Source organism: Micromys minutus (genome assembly GCF_963924665.1).
Source record: "Micromys minutus genome assembly, chromosome: 18".
Lineage (NCBI taxonomy): Eukaryota > Metazoa > Chordata > Mammalia > Rodentia > Muridae > Micromys > Micromys minutus.
This window is the reverse complement of record NC_137953.1, coordinates 14,103,669-14,127,520: the sequence shown is the minus strand read 5'-3', so window position 1 is coordinate 14,127,520 and position 23,852 is coordinate 14,103,669. Positions and strand designations below refer to the sequence as shown.

The following is a 23,852-nucleotide window of genomic DNA, read 5'->3' as shown; positions in this document are numbered from 1 at the left end:
TTAAAGGTGGCTCTCTCCACCTCAGAAGATCTAGAATAAAAGTGGATGATTTAAGGAAAAAGAATCCCTTCAGTCGTTTGGGTCTTAGTTACTTCCAGATCTAATCAAGCTGACAACCAAGAATAGTCGTCACATCAAGGAATGGCTATTAAGATTTAAAAAACAAAAACAAAAAACAAAACAAACAAACAAACAAAAAACCAAGATGATTTGTTGACAGATCTGAAACATTCGAACTCTTTGCAATCACAAAGTTCCACAATGTCAGACTTGTAGACTCTTTAATATATGTGTGGCCTTTTTTTATTCTGGGAACTGGTTCTCAGGCAAATGTAGAAGCATATTCTTCTGTTTAAAAAAAAAAAAAAAACAGTAGGGAGAAATTTTGGGCCCAACTTATGTCTGGTAATCACTCACAAACCAATTAAGGTACTAAGACATAAGAGAAATCGCAATTTCTCGAATTAGGATGTGAGGGGGTCATTCTCAAGTACACTGCAGCAGGCTGTCAGAAGAGAAGAAGCTACAGTAGAAATCACGCACTTCACAGCCCTTCGTGAGAAAAGAAATTCAAAGCGATACAACTGATAGTGGCTGAGGGCCCCATTGTCTGGAAGCGGAACTCTCTGTCTAGTCTCAGCGTTTTCCAGGGCTACGGCCAAGGACAAACTGGAGGGTCCCGGATGGAGAGATTCACTATGTGCAACATTGTTGCTCAGAGAAATGGAATGCAACAAAAAGTAACTTTTTTCCTGTCTCCGGTTCTCCCTCTTCCTGCTTATCACTTAACCTTGCTCTACCGAACAAGACCTCCTGACTGTTGAAGAAAACCTGGGTGGTCTCACTCGCTTTCTAGCCCAGTCCTGCAGACTTGAGAGTTTTGTTTTAGTCACGGAAATGTCCGGTGGAGCACAATAATCAAACCTGTGTTTTCCCGCAAAGCTTACCCATTGCGCATGCCCAAGAAGGAAACAGCATGGGGCAGCCTTCCACTGTCTCCCTGCTCAGGATACCTCCTCAAACCAGTCTTTGAAAACCTAAACTTCTTTTTTCCCCAACACTAAGAATTAAACTCCAGGGGTTGTACATACTAGGCTAGCCTACTACTGAGCTATCCCAGTCTCTCCTTCCGAGTTTGTTGTTCTACTAAAGGTCTCAATAAGTAGACCAGGCTGGCCTTGAACTCTCTCAGTAGCCCAAACGGGCCTCAATTTTGCAAGCCTCCCTTCTCCGCCTCTTCAACAGCTGGAACTATAGGCTTGTGCTACTAAGGCCCTGATGAGCTGTAATATTCCATTCCTCCACCCCTCAAAATGGCTGATAGGTCTCCTGGTCTTATTAGTGTGTGTAGTGGGAGAGCATAGAAGTGAGGGGACGAATCAGAAGATCCCTTCTGCTTGGTTTTGGAATATGTATGGTGCCTATATGGTGTGTATATGGTATGTGTGTGATGTGGTTTGTGTGTATGGTGTGTGTGTTGTGTGTGTGTGTGGTGTGTGTATGTGTGTGGTGTGTATATGTATCTGTAGTGTGTTTGTGTGTGTGATATGTATATGTATGCGTATGGTGTGTGTGTGTGGTACATATGTGTATGGTGTGTGTGTAGTATGTGTGTATGGTGTGTATGTGTATGGTGTGTATGTGTATGGTGTGTATGTGTAGGTGTGTGCGGTGTGTGTGTGTGTATGGTGTGTGTGTGTGGTACATACGTGTATGGTGTGTGTGTGGTGTGTGTGTTGTGTATGTGTGTATGTATGTGTGTGGTGTGTATAGTGTGTGTATAGTGTGTGTGAATGGAGTGTGTGTGGTGTGTATATATGGAGTGTGTGTGTATGTGTGTGTGAATGGAGTGTGTGTGTATGTGTGTATGGTGTGTATGTGTATGGTGTCTGTGTATGTGTGTATGTATGTGTGTGGTATGTATAGTGTGTGTATAGTGTGTGTGAATGGAGTGTGTGTGGTATGTATGTATGAAGTGTGTGTGTATGTGTGTGTGCAGTGTGTAAATCAGAGTTAAACCTCAGATGTCTTTCTTTGGATACCTCACATTTGTAGTCTAGGATGGTCTCAGAGTCATGACCATGGTCCCTTTCCTCAACCTCCCAATTTCTGGGACTACAGGCGTGTGGTACCGTGCCTGGCTTGGCCTTAGGCTTTTCACTGCCTGGTAAGTTTTCCAAGGTTTTCTCTGTTTAGTTTTATAATCTCTAGTGAAGTATGGTGAGGCTGGACAATGAAGATAGAGCTTGGAAAGAATTCAGGTTTATTCTGCTTGTTTTCATCCCTGGAGACAGCACAGACCCTGTCAACCACTCAAGCGAAACAGCCGAGTTTGCCACAAGGCAGCAGGAAAGAGGGAGCCATAACAAATGTCCCCGGAATAAGGCAAGGCCAGGCAGGTTGGCAATTTTCTAATCTGAGTAAGGTCAGCAGGCACTGGAACAAGGCAGAAGCATCCCTGGTGGTCTCCTGTATAGGTGTGAGGTGGCCTGTGGCGTGAGGGAACCCAAATAAATAAAGAAGTGGTTTGGGGCATGAGATTTACAGCTGCCCAAAGTAAAATGACCAACCTCCAAACAGCTCCAACACATTTTTATTAACTATTAGCTCCCTCTATACTACAAGTGTCTTATGGGTTGTTTGAGACAAATTAGACATAGAGAAAGAAGACAGCTCTCTCACAGCCCCTTAATTGTCAGAAGGTGTTTTCTATCTGTATGTTCATACACACATGAGAGAAAAAGACAGAGACAGTGACAGAGACAGCAACAGACTGAGAATCATGTAGTCCAGGCTGGCCTTGAACTCCCTTCGTAGTCAAGAATGACTTTGACCTCACCTTCCTGTCTCCTCCTCCTAAGGGTATTACAGGGTCAACCACCATGCCTGGGTTTGGAGCGAGGGGGTGGAGACTGGTCTTAGAGCACTAGCCTAGGCTCCTGTTTCTACCTCCCAAGAACTGGAGTTCTAGGTGCATGCCACGGAGCACATTCTATCACATTTGAAGGCACTGCTTTTCTGTGTCTTTCAGCCAAGGTCCAAAGTCACCTTGCCTCTGCAAGAAACCATCTTGGGCAGAGCTCCTTTAGAAAAAGCTACAAACTAGGTCTCTGCAGAACTTCTCATGCTGGGCACTGAATTCTACACAGATGAATATCTGCAAAGAAGAGCACGCCACTGGGACCTAAACCACGGGAAGGAGGAAGCAACAGAGTCCAGGGATAAAGGACAAAGGGTTTCAAGCGCTATTGAAGTTGGTGCAGGTCCATCCTTGGGGCTGAGCAAAGCACGCCACTCAGCCGGGCTGCAAAATTTAAAGGGACACCATAAAATTCCATGATCAAGACAAATCCTATATGATGCAATGATTTTTAAATGCATTCATGTGTTTATACTGAAGGCCGTTTTCCATTTTGCCCAAGATGCCACGTGGCTCTGCTAATGCTGCTGGGCCATGATGTATGCCATTTGGCTTTCAGCCCATTAGCTGAGGCTTGGAAATGAATGGAAGACAGAAGTAAATGTATGAACAGGCAATGTCCAAGGTGTGGGTCTGTAAGACAGCTTCCTGGTGCTTGACGCCATGTCTGATGACGACCCGAGTCATCATCGGGACCTATGTTGAACTGGATCTTGCATGTTGACCTCTGACGTGTGTGATAGTTCTTGTGTGTGTGTGTGGGGGGGTCTGCAGTAAGGAAGGAACATGTGAATGGTGGTAGGGTTGCAGTCAGAGAAGGGATCGTGTAGGGACACTAGAACTGTCATTAGGCAGACACTTGCTGAGATGCTGTAATGATGACTTATGGGATGCCAGTTGAAGACTTCAGGTTTCTAGCGTATCTAAGTGAAGAATGACAGAACCTCGTCCAGACAGGTGTAGGCAGGATTTCATAGTCCAGATGCGGACCCCAGTTTCCCCACTGTAATAATGAAGGTGAAGCAGCCCTCCCTGGGGGTTGGGAGGCCCAGCCCACTGGGCCACAGCACCACAAGGTTTCACAAGGAGGGCGGAGGAGGACCCGCCCTGGCTGCAGCCCTGGGGCTAGGAGGATCTGAGCAGGGGCGGGTCGCGCGGGTGCCCTCACCGCTAGCCGCCCAATCGCCGTGGGCCCGCGGAGCCCCGGGGGGCTGGGGCAGCGGGCGGAACGAGCCGCGGCTGCGCCAACGCGCGAGCGCGGGGCCGGGCCGGGCGGGTGCACTCAGTCTGGCGGCGGCGGCGGTGCGCGGACAGACAGACGTGTCGGGAGCGCAGCACCGCCCGCAGCCCTGCAATCCGGGCCGCGCCCTCCCGCCCGCCAGCCATGGTGTCGTGGATCATCTCCAGGCTGGTGGTGTAAGTGGCCTCTTCTCCTGTGTCCCTTCTTCCCCTTCCCTCCCGATCCCCGCGTCCCCTTAGGGCCGCGCGCCCCTGCGAACCACCAGCCCCGGGTCGCTAGATCTATTAATACCCGGCGGTCGCTAAATTTAGCAGGTACAGTAGCTGCCTGGGGACGCGGGGAGCGCGAGGCGGCGTAGGACGCGCGGCGCTACTGACCCATGGGTAGTCGCAGGCGCAGGCGGCGCCTTGCAGGGGGGACTGGGGCGTGGGTCCCCGCACGCTGGTGGAGTCACCGGGGCTGGGCGATGCGTCTCGCCTTGTCTCTGTTGCTTTGTTCCATTCCGGGTGGGGCGGATTTGCAGAGGCTCTGAGTGGGTGCCCCGCGCGTCTTTCTCCTTTGGAAGAAAATACCTTGGGCTTGCCTGCCGCCGCCGCGCTTTGTCGGGTGAAAATGACATACAGTCCAGACAAGCGAGGGGCGCTGCCTGAAGGGGTCATCGCGGAGACTAGTAGCCAGATGGAGGTGGGGGCACTCAGTGGAGTAGGGACAATACTCCTTTTTAGGTTTCTCAAATAGACAGAGGCAAGGGCAGGTGGCAAGTAGATTATTATGCACCTTGGAGTAGATGTCTTCGTCCCTCTTGCCTGCTCTTCTTCTGGGGGTTTGAGAGACAGGTGCAGGCATCTCTAGGAATGCACGGGAAATTTCCAAGTGACAGACAGCACCCCCCCTCCCCCCAAAGGGCGGTGGTAGTGACACCTCCCAGGCAGTGCAGGAGAGCAGAGTCATCTGGGGTGAGGCCTGTGTGAAGTCCTTGGGGGACTTCTGTTTTATTTTTAAGGTTCTTGCCTCTCACCTTTCCTACCTGGATCTGGACGATTGATTTAGCACCCGCTCAGGGGACCTGGGGCTGAATTAGGTCTGGGGAGACTTGGGTAAGGACCATGTGCCCAGAATTTTCTTTGTCTAAGAAAGAGGGTCCGTTAACTCCCTTTGACTGTGCAGAGCACATACATTTCTTTTCTCCTCTTCTGGACCGATTTGCAAAGCCGTCCAGGAGAGCAGTCTTTAAAGTCCTGGCCATTGTCTCCCAGGTACTGTTCTGCCCGTGCCTCTCAACGCTTTCAAGTCACTCCGCAGAGGTCTCTCCAACCGCTGTTGTCAGCCACTGGGAGTTTGTTCTGTACCTTAAGGTGGCATGTAAAATATTTCGATTTCTGTGGCCTGGCTGACATCAATAACAGGGAAGCCATTGGCTTGCCTTGCCACGCCTCATGCCTGACTAAAGCTTGTCCTCAGTGGCGATTTCTTTTCTGAAGGGGTCCTGAGATCTTTGGATTTGCTAGTGACCCCTGGAGGACCTCAGGGTGGGGCAGTGAAGCACTTGTTTGCCTGGTGGACTTTCTCGATAGGTCTTCAACCATTCTGGCTTTCTTATCACCCTCCACACTGGAGGCAACTGAGGAGGGCATAGAAAAGATGTGGGGTGACTCGAGGGGTTGCAATAGTGTTTTGTTATCTTCTGAAGCAACCACACCTTGAAGAACTAAGACTTCGGATGGTTTAAATGACAGTAAGGATTGCTCCTGGTCTACAGCTACCCTCAGCACCGAAGGTTGGTGGGATTTGAAGCAACTTGTAAAGGTCAAGGATACTTCCAACCTTGTCCCTAATTCTCAACATAAACCCAACGTGAATTAGTAACACCAGTTTAATCGCACTTCTATTTGAAATTAACAGTACCCACTATACAGCATTAGCTGGTGTAAATAAACCGAAATCCAGCTACATCTCTGTCGCTGAAGGATTTATTCATATGTGTGTTTCGGTTCAGCCCAATATTCTAAATGGGTAAAGGGACATTTTACAGTGCAGTGCCAAGGTGTGGGGCTGGGAAAATGTGTTTGGAATGAAGAGAATAAATGGTTCAAACTCCAGTTCGGCCTCTTGCCAGCAGATCCTTTAGTTCATAGCCCTGATTACAACAGATCTCAGTTCCCAAGCCAATTAACTGCACGTTACTGTTGAGAGGTTCCAATAACAGGTGACGTGTGGGTTCCCAAGCACCATGGAGAATGCTAAATCTATGGTGATTCACACCTGTCCTCAGGGTACACGGCAAAAGGATGCACTGCAAGAGGGTGAACAGCTTCCTCATATTTGATACATTGGGGTTCTAAATGAAATGGAGTTTGGACAACACATAGATTTATTGCTAATAAATATCACTAATTCAGTCCTCCACCTCCTATGTAGAACTGCAGGGGGAATGCACTTTGACCAAGGTCAAAAGACCAGGGAAAGAAAAGAAGTTACAGATGTTCCGACTGGTGGATCCATAGTCAAGGACCCCTGATGGTTATGATGAGGCTATCCCTTTAAGGCTCTGCTGAGGCTACTCCTTTAAGGCTCTGGTGAAGCTATCCCTTTAAGGCTCTGCTGAAGCTATCCCTTTAAGGCTCCCTTAACCCTCTGGTCTATGCCTGTGCTACAAGTTTGCTCATAAATCCCATTTCCTTCCTGTGAGCAGTCTTTTCAAAGTTTTGTAACTACATCAAAGAATATTTAAGGAAGACCGATCGCTGTGTTTGAGGATGGAGAGGGAGTGTCTTCCTGTCTTTATGGTCCCAGTCATCCAACTGGGACAAACCTATTCTGCTGATGTCCTTTCTGCCACTGGCCATGAGTATCGTGAGAGCTGATTTCCTCCACAGGCCCTGGGCCCCCTCCAAAGACAGCAGCTCCTGCCTCTCCCCCTTCTCCGTCCCTCACTCCTGCTTTAAATTAAGTACCTGGCATCTAAGCCCACTCAGCAAACGTTGAATTTGTTGAAGGAACACATAGGCACTGGATACAAGGAAGGAAGCTGGGCAGTGCTGTCCCGTGATGGTGGGAGTCGATGGGAGTCTCTGGGCATCAGGGCAGCTTGTGTCCCATGAGTACAATGAGTGAGCATTGGTTTGACAAACTGCTTTCTGGCTGCCCATGTTCCTCCTGATTCCCTGGGCTCAGTTAAGGAGAAATTACCAGAGTCAGGGTCAGTGTCGCAGCAAGATGGACCTTGTTAGATTGAACCTGTTCGGTCCCTTCGTGGGCATGGGGATCACTTAGAAGTTGCCTCCTTGCCTCTTTATTTGTTCTGAAGTAGGGCCTCGTGTGCCGAGGCTGGACTCAAATTCTGTGTGTGCTGGGAAAGTACTGTACTGAGCCAACACACGGCTCTCTTCAAATACGGAGTGCTCTTTACAAACAACTCAAGGCCTAAACATGAATGATTTTCACACCAGGAGATGATGCTCATGAGTCAACGGATGGAGGGAAACACAGAGGCTGCTCTGTGACTCCGGAGAATGTGTGCTTTTGGTCCCAAGAAGCAAGTACTCATTGTTTCTGGCAAGTGTTGGCCAAGGTCCAAATGTTGGCAGAATGGACCCAGGGCCTCCCACCCAGTGTGTGGTTACAAGACCAGAGTCACTCCTCACTACAGGAGAAAAGGAGAATCTTTGTTCAGTGAAAATTTGTGAATATCTAATGGGTATACTGAAGAAAAAAAAGAGTTATTTCTACCTTGCGCTGTTTCTAGGATCACTTCTTTTCTCCACTATGCTGAGGCTGGAACTCATGGTCTTATATATACTGGGCAAGAATTAGACAAGGGCTAGGCAAAGAAGGGCTAGGCAGGGGCTAGGAAAGGCTCTATAACTGGCTACATCTATAGCCTATCTTAGTTAGGGTTTTATTGCTGTGAACAGACACCATGACCAAAGCAAGTCTTATAAAGGACAACATTTAGTTGGGGCTGACTTACAGGTTCAGAAGTATCATCAAGGCAGAAATATGGCAGCATCCAAGCAGATATGGTATAGGAGGAACTGAGAGTTCTACATCTTCATTTGAAGACTGCTAATAGAATACTGACTCCCAGGTGGTTAGGAGAAGGTACTTAAAGCCCATGCCCACAGTTACACACTTTATCCAACAAGGTCACACCTCCAAATAGTGCCATTCTTTGGGCCAAGGATATTGAAACTACCACAAGCTCCTTTGCAGATTTTTTAAAATGTTAGTTTCTGGGCCTTGGGACACAGGTCATTTTTTTAGAGTCCTTGTCTAAAGGACTCTAAAAATACACTAAGCTTTGCATGTCATAAACATGGTATGGCACCCCAATAATCCCAAAACTGGGGAGATGGAGACAGGAGTGAGGAGTTCAAGAATATCCTTGTCAAGTTTAAGACCAGCCTAGAACACAGGAAAACAAAACAGGGGGTCAATAAAACGACTCACTTAGTAAAATGGGGCTTAAATTGATTTCCAGGACTCACATGGTGGTGGAAGGAGAGAGCCAACTCCCAAAAGTTGTTCTGTGATCTCCATGCATGAGCCATTACATGTGCCCATACACTCACACAAAACAAAATTTAATTAAAAAAAAAAAAAATAGGGGTTGGTAAGATGGCTCAGCAGGTAGGGTACTTTCTACTGGGCCTAACAACCCGAGTTCAATCCCTGAAAACACGGTGGAAAGAGAGAGGTGACTCCTGAAGGTTGTTCTCTTACCTTAGTGTGGTACACACATGCATAGGGTGTGGTAAACCCTTTACAAAGAAAAGCAACCAAAAAAACGTTAGCTTTAGCAAAGTACAGTGTGATGCTGCTGAAGTCTGGCTGGATCCCAGGAGGAGGATTTGGAGTGTGGCAACGTTCGTTCTGGGTCAGGGGTATAAAAGAGAAGAGACTAGAAGACATGCCTGTGGGCTGTCCTCAAGCTGCTCCCCTTACTGCTGCATCCTCAAACAGAAGCCGGCCTTTCTTTGCTCTTAAGATCTGGAATGCAGAAAAATAACCCAGCTAATAGGGGGTTCAGGTTCACTGGGGATGTGTTTCCTAGGGCTGCTGTGTGGGGCACTGTAGAAACTGGGTGAAGGCTTCTGTCAGATTGGGAAAGGTGCTGGCTTGGCAGATGGCCTGCGGGTGCTAGTCTCCACACCTGTCTTTCCCACTGCTGGAGTGCAGAGTTGGGGGACCCCACTTTCTATCTGAGAGATGATGGCCTGCATCACCTGTGAGACCCTAATGACTCAAGGCCCCCAAGGGAGTGAAAATACCACTTCGGTGGCCCTACTGCTGAGCTGCCCCTCTGTTGACTAACCTGCCTGTGTGCTGAGGAGGGACACATGCCGGGCATACAGAAAATCAGGCGGGCAAGTTACACATACCACACAGAGGATACCGATGACTGGAAACAGAAGCTGGTGATCCTGGGGTACATTTCTAAGAACTCACTAAGCTGGGCAGTGGCGATGGTACCACATGCCTTTTATCCCAGCACTTAGGAGGCAGAAGTAAGCCAGCCTGGTCTATAGAACAAGTTCCAGGACAGCCCAGGACACACAGAGAAACCCTGTCTTAAAAACAAACAAACAGGAAAAAAAAAGGAGAAGAAGGGAAGGAAGGAGGGAAGGGAGGAAAGAAGAAGGAAGGAAAGAGAAAGGAAGACAGACCACACTAGGACTTGTTCCTGTGACCATATGAAACACAGCCACTAGTCCATATTTCTCCCCTGAGAAGGTTGGGTCCAGTAGCATCTGAGCATACCCCGGGCTTAGCTCTACCCTCAAAACACTCCCCATCCAACCATGACTCCAACCTCTATTTAACACGCTGCCTCTTACTTTCATTTGAACCATTGGCTGTGGCTTGCGGGCAGCGGGCAGTGCCCTGGGTCCCAGCACCACCACCCAAGACAAAGACACAGAAACAACTCAGGAAAGCTCACCAAAGCTTTCCCACTTCAATCCCTGCCCCTCACATGACTTATTTAAAGTGCTCAAGAATGTAGCCAGGCACAGTGGTACAGACCTTTAATACTACGACTTGGGAGGCAGAGGCAGCCTGTCTCTGGGAGTTTAAGGCCAGCCTGGCCTACATGCCAAGTTCCAGGCCAACCTAAACAGTGAGACTCGACCTACAATGAAATATTTGATTTCTGTTTCTGGAAATACTGGAAGGGGAAAGAGAAGCCTGAAAACTTTTCCTTAATAAAAGAGAATTAGAAAATTAAAAGAGAATTAGAAAATTAAAAGAGATTCTAAGCCAGGCAGGATCACTCACAACTGTAATCTTAGCACTCATGAGGCTGAGGCGGGAGGTTTTCCACATGTTTGAAGCCAGCTTAGTTACATAGTAAATTCCAAGTTAGTCTGGACTCAGAGTGAGACCATGTTTCAAACCCCAAAAATAACAAGCAAGGCTTCTAAAAATATGAGATAAAATATAATAGCACACCTCTTAAAAGGCATAGCTGAAGGTTTTTAAAAAAGATTTATTCATTTATTTATTTATATGATGAATACAAGTACTCCATTTTCATGTATACTAGAAAAGGGAATCAGATTCCATTTTAGATGACTATGAGCCATCATGTGGTTACTGGGAATAGACCTTAGGACTAATAGACCAGTGCTCTTAACCACTGAGCCATTTCTCCAGCTCTATAGCTGAGTTTTTAAGTAACAAAGGAAAAGACCCAAAGTCAGGCAGTCAGGACACTTGAAGTCAAGCCCCGGTTTCCATTCATTGGCTAAGTGATGCCATTAATTTCTCAAAGGTGGAATGACAAATCATTCATCTTTATATCTGTGGTACCCAGCATAGGGCCCAGCACCAAGGAAGTGATCAATAATGGACACCAAATTGATCAGTAAGTCAGCCAAGTGATGAATGAATGAATCGTCTTGAGGAAGGATGGGAGTTTGGGTCTTTAATATCTCCGAAGGCCAATGTGTTGAAAGCCACGTTTGTCTAGTGCTTGAGGAGGCCAGAAGAACGGGCCAGGTTCCTTGGTGCTGGAGAATTAACCTGGATCCTTTTGCAAGGCCAGCAAGTACTCTTAACTGCCTAGTCATTCTTCGCCCTGACTCCCCCATTTCTTGAGACAGGATTTCTCACTGTCACAGAGTTTGCCAAGCAGGCTAGGCTGGCTGTCCTGTGAGCCCCAACACTGGATTTACAAGCATGTGCCACCATGCCTAACATTTTTACAACATAGGTTCTGGGCATGGAACTCCGGTCTCCATTCTTGCAAAGTGAGCATTTATCAACCAAGCCATGTTCCCAACCCTCGTTATGGCTTTGTTTTCCATTTCCCTGAGCTCTTGATGGGACTGAGTTATTAAGACTGGGTGTTTATTGTCTGTTTGTGTTCTCTCTCCTGAAAAGCACCTGTTCAAGTTTGGCCAATGTTCCTGCATCCTTCCTTCCTGTTGAAGGAGTTCTTTAAATGTCCCAAATGCTATTCTTTTGGCATTGATGTGTTACAAATGCCTCCCCTCTAGCTTTGCTTGTTCTCCTGTTTTCTTTGTGATATATTTTGGTGTGCAGAATTTCTTGGTATTCATATCATAGATTTATCAACTTTTTTGATTTATGACCTTGTTAAATATTTATTTATTCCGTGTATGTATGTGTGTCTGTGTGTGTGTGTGTGTGTGTGTGTGTGTGTGTGTGTGTGTCTGGGTGCTCAGAGAAACCGTGTGTTCAGAGGTGCCTTTGGAAGCCAGAAGAAGGTACAGGATTTACTGGAATGGGAATTTCCAGATGTAAGCCCTCTGGTGAGGATTCTGGGAGATGAACCCAGTTCCTTTGTAAAAGGAGCATCTGCTCACCACCCCCTAGCCAGGTCTCCAGTCCCTTACCTGTAGTATTGCTGTTGCCTGTGAAGCCCTCCCTCCCGGAACTCATGAGCCTACTGCATTGTTCCTGACAGCTTTATTATTTTCCTGTTCGCACGTCGTCTTCTGACCCCCTCTGAGCTGGATTTATGTACCGCAGCACACATAAACCCGCTTCTTCCCCATATAGAACACCAGCCAGCCCAGTAGCATGTATCAGAGGGTAGTCCTTTCTCTACACTTCTGCAATGTCCATCTTACCATAAACTGGTTTCCCCAGTGTGTGGGTGTTTCTGGACTCTGCAATCTCAGGGAGTGCTTTGTCTGGATTTACACCAGCACCGTGCTTTTAATTACCAGCGCTTATGGAAAGCCTGAGATTGGGCATGACAGTTTTTCACCTTGATCTTCTTCATCAGTGTCTTAGTGATTGCTGCTGCTGCTGCTCTCTCTCTCTCCGTGTGTGTGTGTGTGTGTGTGTGTGTGTGTGTGTGTGTGTGTGTGTAATAATGAAAAGCTGATATTTAGGTTTTCTTTTACCTCAGAATTATCAATTGTTTTAAAAGAGAAAGTGTACTGTAGTGTAGTGTAGTGTGCTGTAGTGTATTGTAGCAGAGTGTAGTGTACTGTAGTGGAGTATACTGTAGTTTACTGTACCATAGTGGACTATAGTGTCCTGTAGTGTACTGCAGTGTACTGTACTGTGGTGTAGTGTGCCACAGTATACTATAGTGTAGTGTGCTGTAGTGTGATACACTGTAGTGTTGTGTGCCGTAGTGTGATACACTGTAGTGTAGTGTGCCGTAGTGTGATACACTGTAGTGTAGTGTGCCTTAGTGTGATATGCAGAACATGATGGCCCACAGCGGACCAGAAGAGGGCACTGATCTCCCGGAGCTAGAGTTACAGGAGTTTGTGAGCCATCTGACAAGGATGCTGGAGACCACACTCTGGTCCTTGGCATAAGCTCATAATCATCTTTAGTTCCCAATTTAGTTCATCTTTAATGATTTTCAATAACATCTTACTTTATTTTCAAAACAAATTCTCACACAGTAGTCCAAACTGGCCTGGAACTCACCATGAAGTCAATGTTACCCTTGAACTCACGGCCTGGAATTATGCTCCTGCCTCAGCTTCCTACCTGAGTGGCAGGTGTGAGTCAGCACACCTGGCTCATTTCAGCATTTGTGCAGTGGGTGCCAGGCAAGGCGTTTGTCTGGTTTATTCTCTGGCGTTTGTGTTGGTCGGTGCCAGTATTTAGTGTCTTAGCGAACTTGTCATTTTCCAGCATGGTTATTGGGCAGTACAGCCTTGATAAATGCTAGACTCTTGAGAGTTCTTCCCCAGCTTTGTCTTCTGAAGGTGATAAACTGCTTGTCTTTCCAGTCATGGCTCTTTTCCCTCCCCTAACAGCATCGGTAGAGCTCTCGGTGCCTGAGAGTAAAAGTGGGGAAGGTGGACATGCTTGCTTTGTTCCGACTTAAGAAGGAATGTTTCTGGATTTTCCCAAGCCGTTCTTGCTGCGTGCTTTTCCTAAATGACCAGTGTACAATAGGGACCAAGCAAAAAAAAAAAAAAAAAAGGGTGTGTCCATCTGCTCAATAGATATGGCGGAGGTGACACACAAGCACAAACTCATCTAGAATGCAGCTAGGAAGGGAACACGATGGAGGAAAGGACGGTGAATGGAAGACTGAGTAAGACCATCTGACATATATCCAGTGAGAAAGCTAGGAGTGGTGTGCGGATTGATCATTACCACTGCATTTAGAAAATGACCCCAAGGAATAGGTCCTAAAGGAATATTGACCTAAGAAGAGAGTTGCCAATTGATTCCTTTAAAGATAGAATCAAGCCAGAGAGACTGCTCACATCTGTCATTCCAACACTCAGGGAGGCAAGGCATGAGGTCAAGACTATCCCTGACTACAAAGTAAGTTCCAAGACAGCCTGGACCAGGGAGGGAGGTCTCAAGTCACATCAGAACTGGGCGCGCTCTCTTTCACTGAGGCCAGACAAGGCAGCCCAGGGGAAGATCCAATGGCAGGCAACAGAGTCCAAGTCAAAGACGGCTCCAATTGCTCCAGTTATTAGGGGATCCATGTGAAGACCGAGGTGCACATCTGCTACATTGTTGTGGGGAACCTAGAGCCAGTTCATGCAGACTGGGGGGGGGGGTGGTACCCAGGGCAGAGGGGGAAGGGAGGGGGAGACTGGGAGGGGAGAACAGAGCGGGGACTGCAGTTGGAATGTAAGGTAAATAAATAAATCAATTAATGAAAAACAGAACAAAAACCCTTCAAGATAATGAAGAGTGAGAACTTGTTTTAAGAAAGAAAGAAACAACAACAACAAAATCAAAAATAAAGCAAAGAAGGAGAGAAGGAATTAGAATACTTCCATAGGAAAAACACGTGGTCTCAGTGGCCTTACTGGCAGGTTCTGCTCACTAGTCCAAACAAACAAACAAATAAATAAGTAAGTAAATAAATAAACAAATCAGTTTTACAGAAAGGCACTGAAGAGGCTTACTGGCAAAATTATTCTGTACACTTTGCCACTTGGCAATCTAAGGACAGTCTTGCTGGAGGCACTAAATAAAATATAATACATCCATTCAGCTGTCTATTATTAGCAAACTATCATCTAATGTTTACAATTATATCTAGTTGTGTGTACATATATGTGGAGGTTAGAGGACATTTCCAGGAGGCGTGCCTTTCCTCCCTGCAGGGATAGAGGACTGATCATCAGGCAGGGGGGCAAGTACAACAGCCCACATTGTTGGGTATGGTCTGTCTGTCTTCCTTCCCTCCCTCCCTCCCTCCCTCCCTCCCTCCCTCCCTCCCTCCCTCCTTCCCTTCCTTCCTTCCTTTATCTGATAAAGTCTCACCGGATAGCCTAGACTACTACTGTGGAACTCACTATGAAGCCCAGGCTAGCCTAGAATTTGTCATTATATATTTAGAAATCTTATTTTGTTCTGGCAATAAAACTTGTTGGTGTGATAGGTCTTTCTTCAGATGTATTTGGCATATTTATTTTTTACTCTGATTTTGATAGTTTTAACATCTAAAACTTTTTATTTTGTAACAAGCCAGGGATGAACTCACTCTGTAGACCAGGCTGACATCAAACTTATGTCAATGCTCCTGCCTCAACCTCCTCAGTACTAGGATTATAGCTGTGCACCATCATGCTTTGTTCCAGCGCTACTGTAAAATCTTAAATTAGTGTATCTTTGAGGGCCTAGGGGAAGCCATGGCACAAACATGATGGTCAGAGGACAACTTTAAGGACTCAGTTCCTTCCTACCATTTTGTGGTTCTAGGCATCAAACTGGGGTCACCATCCCACCGTCCCCCATGCCACTTGTGAAAAGTTTCACTGCCTCTTCTCCCATTGTCCCTGCCAGAGCTTGTGCTGCGTGTCCAGACTGCACGACTAGAAAGCAAATTCTTGAGTGATAGGCTCCCCGCAAGAGCCACAGACGACCTAACAAACACCTCAGTGTCAAGCATGGGAAATGTCCCTTCAAGTTGTTGGTCCAGGAGACTCCCTTAACAATGGATTTGTCATTGCTCTTGGTCACCCGCTCCAGGACTTGAAATTGAGACCTTATTGCTAAAGGTGCTGCACACAGACACGGAACGTGGAGGAATGGAGCTGGAACTGACTTGGAAGTCTTCTCCCTGAGGACTGGCTCTGAGTATCCCAGGGTGCTATGCAGGCTGCCAAGGGAGAGGCGCCCTCAGTGGTCCCACCAACTGTAATGACTGACTCAGATCAATGACTGCTCTGGCAAGAGAACCATGATGGTGTAGTCGTGGCTCTTTTATCTTGGGGGTTACCAACAATTGTCAAATTAGACTTTAGACCCCCTCAACAGGAGACAATTGACGCCAGCCTTTTTATTTTTAACTACCTGGATAACATACATTTAGGGGCAAACTTTAATGAAAGCAAACTTTTATAGTCTCAGGAGAAACTTTTTTTTTCCAATGTCCCCGCTGAAGAATGTACCTTCAATCATGCAGGGAGGAATGTTCTTCTCTAGGTTACCCTTCTCCTCCTGATAATGAGGTTCTTTTATATTTTTTATTATAGTTTTACTCATACGGTTTCAACAGCATATGTATGTATGCATGTGGATGTCGGAGGACAGCTTTCCTGAGTCCAGCTTTCCCTTCCACCATGTAGGTTCCATGATTGATCTCAAGTTGTCACTGACCTACACATACACATACCAACACACAAACACACACACACACACACACACACACAAATTTAAGATGGACTCTTTGAGTTGGTTCCAGGCATGTAACTGGGTAGGCATTACCCATAAATAATAATAATGCATCTTCATCCCCAAACCCAAACAGTTGCTGAAAGATTTACCACAGTTGTTTTCTGTGCTAGAGTAGGTCAGGATATCCTGTTGGATGCTGCTGGAAATCATCGTCCCCGTTTTAACTTTTCTGTCTGGGGGTTGAAGATACCATTTTTATTTCAGAGCCTGAAATGCTGACTCAAAGATGTCTGGGACAACACTGGCTTCTAGGGAGTCTTGATCCAACAGCTCAGAACTGGTACCAAATTAGCAGATTCTCTGTTCTGTCCTCTTCAGCCCTTGGTGGTTCCTGGCAGACAAATGGGTATTGGAGTCATCTGTATCTAGGAGAGACCTGAGAGTCTCCCTGTAGAAGAAGACAAGATGCTTTTTCTACGGAAGCTCCCTAGAAAGCATCTCCTAGTTTGGTCACCAGCCTGTCCTTCTACCCTTCCTAGGGCAGAGAAATGGGATATGCCAAGTGACTTGAAACAGCCAAGACCCACCAAACATCTGAAGACATATCCATATGGTCAGCTTCTCTAAACACAGTGGCTATGGGAGTTGAGGGGACAGGGTAGAGGAGGAGAGGATATTGTGGGTCTCTAAAGTAGACACCAGCTGAATGGTGGGCTATGAAATCTGCACACACCCACAATGTAATCCATCGGTGTCCACAATACTATAAAACACTTCACTGGGCTAGCAAGATGGCTCGTTGAATAAAGGCACTTGCTGCCAAGCTCGGTGACCTGCGTTTGATCTCTGGGACTGACGTGGTGGAAGGAGAGAACTGCCTTCCACAAGTCATCCTCTGACCGTCACGTGTGTGCTGAGACACTCACGCACCTACTCTACCACAACTTTTCTGAGTCCCCACAGTGCAGCAGATACTGGGTCACACTGCTTTTCACAATGCAGCAACTGCACATAGCTTCTTAAGCCACCACTGTGGGCGGGTATAGCTGACAGGAAGCCGACTGCAGTCACTGGTATGGCATTTCCTATAGAAAGCCATATAATTTCATGCACGATCAGCACAACGGGGTCTTTTGCAAAGGATGTGCTTATAACCAAGAGTTCCATAGCCTTCCCTATGCTATCCTGACAGTCAAATGCAGCCAAGTCATAATGGGGTCAGTAGCACCATCTGACCCAGGACTGAGTAGGACTTTTGATTATAGTTTCAGGTCCCTGCTGAGCTGTGACACCCTGTGCACAAACTGCTTCCCAGAGCCCCCGTGGGGCATCATGAAACTGTACCTCCTAGGGCGAGACCTTTGATTGCTTGTTCATCCCAAATCTCCAGAAGTAACCTTGCTCAGAGTTAAGCAGACCCTCTCAGACTCTATCCAGCATCTCAAGGACCCTCAGGCCATTGATGTTTATGGTAAGGAGCTTTTGAAGACAAGAGCCCAGGGGAGAACACCCATTGCTCACTCTGGGGAACAGAAACAGACAAGAAAGCCAGGCTTAGCAGGCAAGGGGTTACTGTGCTTTACCCACACAGGCCAGGAGGGCAAACCTAGGGACTGTTGGCAAGGCCTTGACCATATTCCTTTGTGACAGGCTAGCCCTTTTGCTGGCTGAATGGCTCAGCTTTAACCAGCCTTACTCAGCCTACCTGAACCAGCCTCATCTCAGAGAGGCTGGGCTCCAAAGTCTGAGGTCATCCTGGACCAGCCCATCCCCTGCAGTATCCTCAGAGGCCTCAGAGGCAAGGCAGGCTCAGCACTTCCCTGGAGGCCAGCTCATCCACTTTAATGAGGCTCTGGGTAGAGAGGTGGTTTCCTTGCAGGGCCTGGCAATTCCCCAGCTGCCACCGAAGCCTAGGCAGCAGCTGAGCTGCTGACTATGCACCGGCAGCCGCATAAGGTCAGCTGTGGCTGTTGGCATGCCTGCCACCAGACTGGGTGAAGTTGCTTAGGGGTTGGAGCTGGAATCCCAGGAGGAAATTTTGGACAAGTTTCCCGTATAGTTAATCAGAACCAGTTGACTTAGTTTCTAAACTTCCTTCTCACACGTTGTGAGATTCGGGGTCATGGATACAGTGGTTGTTAAGAAAAACTTACAGATGCTTCATGGGCTTGAGGGGTTTTAGGCTGGAATCGGTTACCAGCACTTAAGACGGAGAGGCACGGCCCCAGAAATACAAAGTGGAACAACAAGCAGCTCTGGGTTGGAGATGGGGTTCGGGGAGTTAAAAGCTTGTTTAGAGCGTGCAGAAGCCCTGCTTTTGATCCTTTGTGTCTCCTACACTAGACATGGTGACACAACCTACAGGCCAGCACTAGGGAGGTGGAGAAGTGAGGATCAGAGGTTCAAGGTCGTCCTGTTCAACACAGTAAAATGGTGGCCAGCCTGAAATACATAAGAGCCTGTCGAAAAATCACTCAACTTCTGAATGATTCTAGTAGGGCAGCTGTGGTGGCTGGTTTTGTGTCAACTTGACACAAGCTGGAGTTATCACAGAGAAAGGAGCCTCAGCTGAGGAAATGCCTCCATGAGATTCAGCTGTAAGGCATTTTCTCAACTAGTGATCAAGGAGGGGAGGCCCAGCCCATTGTGGGTGGAGCCATCCCTGGCCCAGCCCATTGTGGGTGGAGCCATCCCTGGGCTGGTAGACCTGGGTTCTATAAGAAAGCAGGCTGAGCAAGCCAGGGGAAGCAAGTCAGTAAGTCACATCCCTCCATGGCCTCTGCATCAGCTCCTGCTTCCTGACCTGCTCGGGTTCCAGTCCTGACTTCCTCTGGTGATAAACAGCAATGTGGAAGTGTAAGCTGAATAAACCCTTTCCTCCACAACTTGCTTCTGGGCCGTGATGTTTGTGCAGGAATAGAAACCCTGACTAAGACGGCAGCATTGGCTGAGCTCTGCCTGGCTGCCTCTAGGGCACAAGCTCCCCAAGGGCAGTGACTGCAGGCTGAGTGCTCCAGCTCCTACCTCACTTCTCCATCCCTAGCCTGGCCCTTGGGTCTGCATTTCAAGAGCAAGAGCAATTGGGAGGAAGCAAGGAGCAGAGAAAAAGTGTTTCACCAATGAGGTCACAATAGCTCAAACCGGTTTAAACATGTTATATAGAGAAATAGTCAGAGCCCAATTCAGTCACAGCTCTGCCGAGTAACCATTTGGTCACTGCAGTGAATGACTTGCCTTGTCTGGGTCCCAGGTTCGCATTCACAGAAAGGAAGGAGTTGGGGACTAGATAACGTATCCCTCTATAAGGAATAGAATCCTGAGAAACTGAGGAAGGGACGGGAGAGAGAAAGGGAACAGCAGCACCAACAGAAATGATAAAATCTGTCACCTCTAGGGCTGTGATATGGCTTATTCGGAAAAGCCTTTGCCCTGCAAGTGTGAGGATCTCAGCTTCACCCCCAGAGTCTACAAATAAAACTGGGCACAGGGGCTGGAGAGATGGCTCAGTGGTTAGGAGGTGGGGAATGGGCGCTGTTTCTGCAGAAGACAGGAGTTCGGTTCTCAGCACCTCCATCTGGTCTTTCACAAGCTCCAGGGTGACCTGACCATCCTGGATTCTCGGGTACCAGTTTCATGTGTACATACCCACAACTAGACACATGAGCACATAAAAATCAAATGAGTCTTACTACACAACCAGGCGTGACCGTGTCACCTGTAATCTCGATGGTCAGATGGGAGGTAGAGATGACACTGAGTTAGTGTGTGCACCAGCAGGCCTTGTGTCTAAAGGCCTTGATTCCTTGGTGTCCTCCATCCCTTCTGGCTTTTTCTGCCTCCTGTTCTTCAGAGTTCCCTAACCCCCGAGGGGAAGGATTTGGTGAAGATATCCCTTTTAGGGCTGAGTATTCCAGAGTCTCTCACTCTCTGAATATTGTCTGGCTGTGGGTTCCCATCTACTACAGGAGGAAGCTTCTCTAATGATGGCTGAGCCAGGCACTGGATCTAGGAGCATATCAGAGTCATTTTGTTGCCATATTCCTTTAGAAGAACAGAGAGGTCCCTGGCCTATCTGGTCTTAGTTTCTTTGCCATCTAAGCAACACTGGCTATGGGTCTCATCTCATTCTGCTTTAGTTCCTTTTCTTTTCTGTTACATTAACTCAACTTTCCAGAACCTTCCATAAAATTGGCTATTCACTCTACAAGGAAAACAGGGACCTGGGGTAGCCAGATGTTCACTGGGGTTCCAATCTACTTGGACACTTGTCAGTCTAAGTGGACATGAGTAGGGTGCAGCTAGGTCAGGCAGGACACAGGACTGGTGTCTTTTCCCCAGCTTAGAGGCAGACTTAGATGTAGCTACTCTAATGAAAATGAGAACTACCATCAACACAGCAGTTGTATTGCCAGTTTGCTTATATTGTATCGTTAAGCCACATGGGACAGACAACATTTACACACTCTAGAAGGGCAACCAGAAGCTCACAAAGGTTAAGGGATGTGCCCCGCTCATAAATATCCCAGACAGGAATCGAGTATGAGTCTGCATAATATCACAGTCTTCATGTGGTCATTGCCTGGATGTTTCTACATCCCTAGTCTCCGTGAAGGGATCATTCATAATGCAGGGAGATGATAGAGTAAAATCCGCACTGTAACATGCAGATACACTGTGGGATGCACACACCGCTCCAGACTCATGGGAGCGGTGTTATGTCATCTTCCAGCTGCCTTTGGGATTCCCTTTTGTAGGGAGAGAGGCGTGTTTGCTTTGGGCTGTTCGGAATTGGGGAGAGCGGGGAAAGTGTGCCGATTCCATTTGTCTGCCTCTGGAAGGGACTTGGCATGGTGCTGTTTAAGGGAACTCATTGGGAACTTTGAGAGAAGGATTCGGACTTTCGGGCAGATGCCAGCCAGGTAGAGCTTCGACGGGAGTGAAGCCAGACGGTATATCAATGTCAGGTTTGCTGTCCCTCCCTCTCTACGTCTCTCCAGAGCTTCAGAATGTGACCTTATTTGGAATCAGGGTCTTATAAATGTTTGTCAAGTTGAGGTGAGTTCTTACTGGACTAAGTTTAGTCACAGTCCAAGTCCTGGTGTGCTCATGAGAAGAAGGACATTTGGACACATTTGAGACCAGGGAAATACCATGGGACAGCTGAGGCTAAGGGGTGTGATCTTTCATCACACAGTAATGATGAACAGAGGATGAGGCAAGGAAGAATCCAAGCCACGAAGCTTGACAGTTCTAAGAAACCAATGTACCATCCATTAGTTTGAAGCAGCTGTTGCTCCCTCCTGGCCCCCTGTTGCTAAAGAGACAAAAAAATAACTCAGCAGAATACCATCTCCCCATCTCCTTCACTGGCTATATCCTGTTTATCTCAAATGCTGACTTTTTCTACCCTGGACATTTGTTCTGCAACCTCAGAGCACATAGTTCCAGCATTAGTTCTACCCTACATAGCTGTCCTGAAGTATTTATCCGTTTTCACATTTAACTCATTGGTTTATTTTTTATAAGCCTGTCCAGAGCAGTGTTGATGTACTGCCTCTTAGGCTCCATCTCAGCTCTTTAATGCAGGTAGTGAAACCTTCTATTTCCTTTACTCTTACTAAATCACTAAACATATATAGTTATAGAGAAGAAAGAAGTTTCTAAACAACGGTAGGAGTTAGTTTTCTTGGCTTGAGAAGGATTACAAAGAAGAACTGTTGACTCAAAAGTTAAATCTTGATCTTTGCATTATAATCCACTTTCATTTCTGTTGCTTTAATAAGATATCCTGGCTAAAAGCAACTTAGGGAAGAAAGGGCTTATTTGGCTTCTAATTCTAGGTTCTAGGCCATGATTTGGAGGAAGTCAAGACAAGAACTAAAAGCATCACACACACAGTCAAAAGCTTAGATTAATCTAATGGCACCTTGTTCTCTTGCTGGCTTTCTTTACCCTTACACAATTCAGGGCCCAGCCTAGGGAATAGTGCTGCCCATAGTAGACTTGGCCTTCTTCTATCAATCAAGCTTCTTCCTCAATCAAAACAGTTCCCTACACATGCCCACAGGACAACTTTATCTAGATCATTGAAGCTCTTCCTAGATGGTTATAGGTTATATTCTTAACAGTTTAAAGTATCACTATATAGATTGTATACTCTGTGTGTATCATTATCATTCAAATCCTTATCCTTCTAGCAATCCCAGCCTTGTTTAAGCAGAAATTGAAAGGAGTAATTGATCATCTCTTGTGAGCCTGTTCTTTGATGAACCAATGGCAGCCATGTAAAATAAGACAGATATGACTCTTTTCCTTAATGTGTTATGTAGTTTTTATTTTTCCAGGAAATACTGACACAGAGCAAGTGAGTGTTTGGGTTAAGTTGATTTCCTATAGCTTTTGATTAATGTGACACAGTACAGGCAGTCCTGCCAATCAGGCTGTGCTCCTGGAAGCCTTGTTTGTTTTTTGTGGCCTGACTTCTCCATTTAACTGTGATTAATTGAAGCTGAGCTGACTGTACTTTATCTCTTCTGGAAACAGATGAGTGGTTCAGAAGTAGCCAGTTGCCGTGAACTGAATTATGTTTTACCATAATTCTCTTCTGTAGCTCTGGCTGCAGTGTGATGGTATTTGCGGGTGAGTCCTTGGGAGATATATAGGCATAAATAAAATCATGAAGGTGGGCCTTGGTGGGATTGGTGCCTGCATAGGAAGAGGCTCTAGGCAGACTTTCCCTCCACCTCTTCCGTTCCACCATCTGAAAACCAGAAGGACGTTCATCAGAACCCAGTAGTGCCATTGAGCCAATACTTCCAGTGTCCAAAACTATAGAGAAGTGAATTTCTGTTGTTTAAGCTGCCCAGTATATAGCATCAAGCCACAGCAGCTGTGGCATGTATACAGTAAGTGTGAACTGTAAAGAGTAAGAGGTGGCAGGGGGTCAGGGGAAGCGTGGCTCAGTAGGCAGAGTGTTTTTCTAGCATCAATAAAACTCGACCATTGATTACAAACAACACATAAACCAGAAGAGGTCCTACATGCATGTAATCCAGCTCTTACAGTGTAGAGACGGGATGACCAGAGGTTCATGGTCATTCTGCACTATATTTCAAGTTTAAGACAAGCCTAGGATACATGGGGCCCTGTGTCAAAAAGGGGGCTGGGATGAGAGGTAAGTGTAGAGGCTGTGCTTGCCTTGTGGATGGAAGTTCCCATGAAAAGTATATGCATTTGATTTTTGTTTAAAAACTTTTTATTATTTGTTTATTATATGTTATGTGTGTGTGTGTGTCTGTATAAGCACATGTATACGTAGTTACTAGATATCTGGCTTATTTCATGGGTTCTGGGATCTGGATTCCGGTCCTTGTACTGTACAGCAAGTGCTCTTAACTGTTGAGTCATCCCTTCGAGACATCGAACTCTCCTCTCTCTTATTGAGTCTTGAGGTCTGTGGCTGATGTGTCTAACCCTTGGCCATATACCAAGATGGTTGGTGTACAGGAACCATGATGTGTCAGGAGGGACACAAAGAGTAAGGGAAACTGCACGAACCATATGGAATGAATTACATATCTCAAAGAGATTAGGGGTGCCACTGTG

At 46.7% G+C, this 23,852-nt stretch overlaps 1 protein-coding gene across 3 annotated transcripts in view; it reads left to right on the top strand.

The window, feature by feature from the left end:
* Positions 1-4,207: 4,207 nt before the first annotated feature.
* Positions 4,208-23,852, top strand: part of REEP1 (receptor accessory protein 1) — a 95,687-nt gene continuing 76,042 nt past the window's right edge. For all 3 annotated transcript variants that reach the window (XM_080932315.1, XM_080932314.1, XM_080932313.1), the window contains exon 1: positions 4,208-4,336. In XM_080932315.1, the coding sequence (XP_080788441.1) occupies positions 4,305-4,336 (32 nt within the window). In that variant the 5' untranslated portion in view covers positions 4,208-4,304. The remainder of the gene's footprint in view (positions 4,337-23,852) is intronic.